Consider the following 3,476-nt stretch of genomic DNA (forward strand, 5'->3'; position numbering starts at 1 on the left):
TGGTTGTATGACAGACGCTATGATCTATAGATCACAGACAACTGCTAGTGCCGGTGCTTTTCTAAACTTAATTTGATGTTACAAAGAACACCTTTATTATTTTAATTTACAACAAAACACCACCATCCCTTCACTGCTTCCTTTCCTCTCTCATCTCCTCAGTCCTAACCGCGCCTCCTCCCCAAGCATTTACCCAACCCTTATAAATTTGCTATAACAAATTTTATTAACATCTGCACCATATGTCTTGCATTAAAAATTATAAAATACTATATTTAATTTCAATCACCTAATTATTGGTGGAAATAGTAATTCATTAACTCACTCTTTTCACCGGTTCCTCGACGAGTCAATTTATAAACTATGTCGCACATGATGAAATTAACAGGGGTTCAACATTCCTCTCTTGGATTTGGGCTGCAACCAATCTGTCAAAACTCCTATAAACGTTAATTGACAGCCCATATATCTCAATTGAAATTATTAAGGGTTATTATCACTTTACCCCCTTAACGTTTGGTGCCACTATCAATTTCTCCCTTAACGCTATCTTTTAGTCATTTTACTCCTAAGACTAACGGTCAAACTTAACGGAGTTTGTTAATTAAAGTGAAAAGACATGCTTAATGCTTAAAATTATTATCATTTTACCCCCATAAACTATAGTCTCATTATCAATTTACCTTATAGAGTTATTTTTTAGGCAATTTATCCTACCATTAAACCAACTTAGCAAGTTAAAAAACTTTAGAAGAAAATACCCTCCTCTTTGCATAATAAAAATAATAAAAAATTTAGAGTGATTCTTGTCCTTTTTAATATCAAGAAAAAAAGTTAAAGTATTAATTACTTGCTTCTTGACAATCTTATTAATATAAAAAAAGAATAGAAAGATGGAGAGGGGGAGAGAGAGAGGGGGAGAGCTCAATTCTTTTTTTAAAAATTACAAATAAGAAAGAATTAAATACTGTTATTATTTTAAAATTATTTCACTTTTCTGTTTACTAGCAAATTCCAATCCTAATCCCAACAACATTAATGTAATACGATAATATTAGACTTTTTTTATTTTCTTTCTTTTCAAAATCTAATTTTCTTTCTTCTTCTTTTCTATCTCTTTTTCTTTTCCTAGAATCAATAAGTGTGAAAAAAAGAAATTTGAGAAAATTCTTTTATTTTTATGTTTTTCGACCTCTTAAAGTAAAAAAAAAGGGAGAATAACTATTCCAACTTTTTTTATTTTTAATTATATATAAAAAAGGGTAAATATATTTAAAATTTTATGACCATACTAGTTAGATTAACGATAAAGTAAAATGCCTAGAAAATAATAATATTAGGAACTAAAGTGATTGTATCACTATAATCTAAACGAATAAAATGATAATAACAATGTAGTAATGCTATAAAATAAAAGGGTATTTTTGTCCAAAATTTCTTAACATGTTGAGTTGAATTACTTATGCGGATAAAGTGATTAAAAGATAACGTTAGGGGGTAAACTGATAGTAGTGATATAATTTAAGGGAGTAAAGTGATAATAACCCAATTATTAAATTCAGATCTTCTTGTGTACTCATTTAATAAGGTAATAATCTAAATCCCATATTTAACACAAAGTGGTATGATAATTTGATAGAATAACACAAAGTATGCATGCCCGATATTATAACCTCTTTATATTGAAAAATCAAAAGTTCGATAGCAAGATATATAGTACTAATTGGCCGCTTTGTATTAGTTCTTGTCATCACCATTGAGGCCTATTATAAAAGCGTTTACTTTGGTTTTCATTTTAACTTTACGAAGCCAAAAGAAGGACTTAAAAAAAATTTAATAAGCAGTTGAAAACATCATACATATGTTTCCAAAACAAAATCCCAAAGACAATAACTACCAAAATGCAGCTTGATGAGAGGCCTCAATTTGCTATGTTGATCTTACCATAAGCCCACCTGGTTCCTCCTTTTCTCGTCAGCCCAACAAAGAAAACGTAAAGGGCAATAAGATGTCAAAATTATATATGTGGTTGTGGTGGCTTTAATATCCATTTGTAGTTGCACTTTTCCTGGAGGTCCGAAAGAACGGATAAACTTTGTCCAACAAATATAACATAAGTTCCAAAATTCCATCAGGCAGAGATGACCGTACTGCAAACAAGTTGCTTCAGCATCATCCCATCACTAAATTCTAAGTTCAATGATTCCAATCTGATCATTAGAATAGCTGAAAAGCAACGGAAACAGCCAAGGATTACATCTTTTGCGGCAAAATCTGGTGGTTTTTCACTTAATTCGGTACTTCTTGCATTAACATGTTCATTCTTTTTGGGCATCTATATGTTGAATGTTGCTTAATTTAATGGTTTTTCTTTTTTTGTTTTGCATTTTGTTTTCACATAAATCACTATTTTTTTTTGCAGAATGAAGTTCAATGCAATAAATTAGTTGGGATTATGATTATGATCAAGTTCTTCTAAATTCATATTAATTTGCAGATACTCAAAAAGTGTGAAAGATGTGGAGGTCAAGGTGCTATAGAATGTCCTGGATGTAAGGTAAAGGTTACACAAGTATCAAAGACCAAAAGAAAAGGAGGAATATTAAGGACTTAAATTTTTCCAATCCTCTTCCACCACCCCCCCCCCCCCCCCCTCCTTCTTCCACTTTTATATTCGTTCATGGAATTTAATTAACACTCGATTGTTGATACTTATGCAGGGTACAGGAAAGAATAAAAAGAATGGGAATATCTTTGAGCGGTGGAAGTATGTATGCTTTTCCAAATGAAAAGTCCATCAAGATTAGGAAGGATAGAGAGCGAGAGAGAGACAAAAAAAAATGGAACAAAGACAAATTAAAATTGTTTATGGTCATTTGTTTAGTTAATTGTTTCAAACTGAGGTAATCTAATTCATGGTTTTATCTAATTCAATGGTATCTAGATGCTTTGATTGCCAAGGATTTGGATTGAAGAGTTGCCCTGTTTGTGGTAAAGGGGGCCTCACACCAGAACAACGGGGTGAAAGATGATGTCCCAGTGTAAGGAAGCTGACATGGTACTCAACTCAAGTACTATTGATTTTGTACATGAAGCTCTATGAAAATATGAACTTTGGCTAGGAAAGCGTGTTTGTATAAAGGTGATATGACAAGAAATTCAATTCAAGTTTTATTTTACTTTTTGTGGATTTTCTTGCAAGTGACTATTACACACTTGTTGATACAGATTACAGAAGACTTTCCATGTAAATGAATTCACTTACATCTGTCCAACAAATAAAAAAAAAAATTATTTACCCGCTCTTCAAAGATTTGGATACTATCCAACTTTATCTCTCTCAAAATTAATACTTAATATTATAGAGTCTACAGGGAAAGGCAAATAATTCTTTTTTTTTAATTGTTTCACGGTTCTCTTACTTCTTAGTTCTTTAGCTTTGTTCTTTTCTTTTTTCTTGTTCTTTCTATGGGTAA

At 31.3% G+C, this 3,476-nt stretch overlaps 1 protein-coding gene across 1 annotated transcript; it reads left to right on the forward strand.

Annotated features, from left to right (window-relative positions):
- The first annotated feature begins 2,052 nt into the window (after positions 1-2,052).
- Positions 2,053-3,185, forward strand: LOC113749663 (glutaredoxin domain-containing cysteine-rich protein CG12206). The gene is made up of 4 exons (XM_027293487.1): positions 2,053-2,297; positions 2,498-2,557; positions 2,721-2,767; positions 2,945-3,185. The coding sequence occupies exons 1-4, from the start codon at positions 2,142-2,144 to the stop codon at positions 3,030-3,032; spliced, it is 351 nt and encodes a 116-aa protein (XP_027149288.1). The 5' UTR covers positions 2,053-2,141; the 3' UTR covers positions 3,033-3,185.
- The last annotated feature ends 291 nt before the right edge of the window (positions 3,186-3,476 follow it).

The sequence above is a fragment of the Coffea eugenioides genome, chromosome 10 (genome assembly GCF_003713205.1).
Source record: "Coffea eugenioides isolate CCC68of chromosome 10, Ceug_1.0, whole genome shotgun sequence".
In the NCBI taxonomy this organism is placed as follows: domain Eukaryota; kingdom Viridiplantae; phylum Streptophyta; class Magnoliopsida; order Gentianales; family Rubiaceae; genus Coffea; species Coffea eugenioides.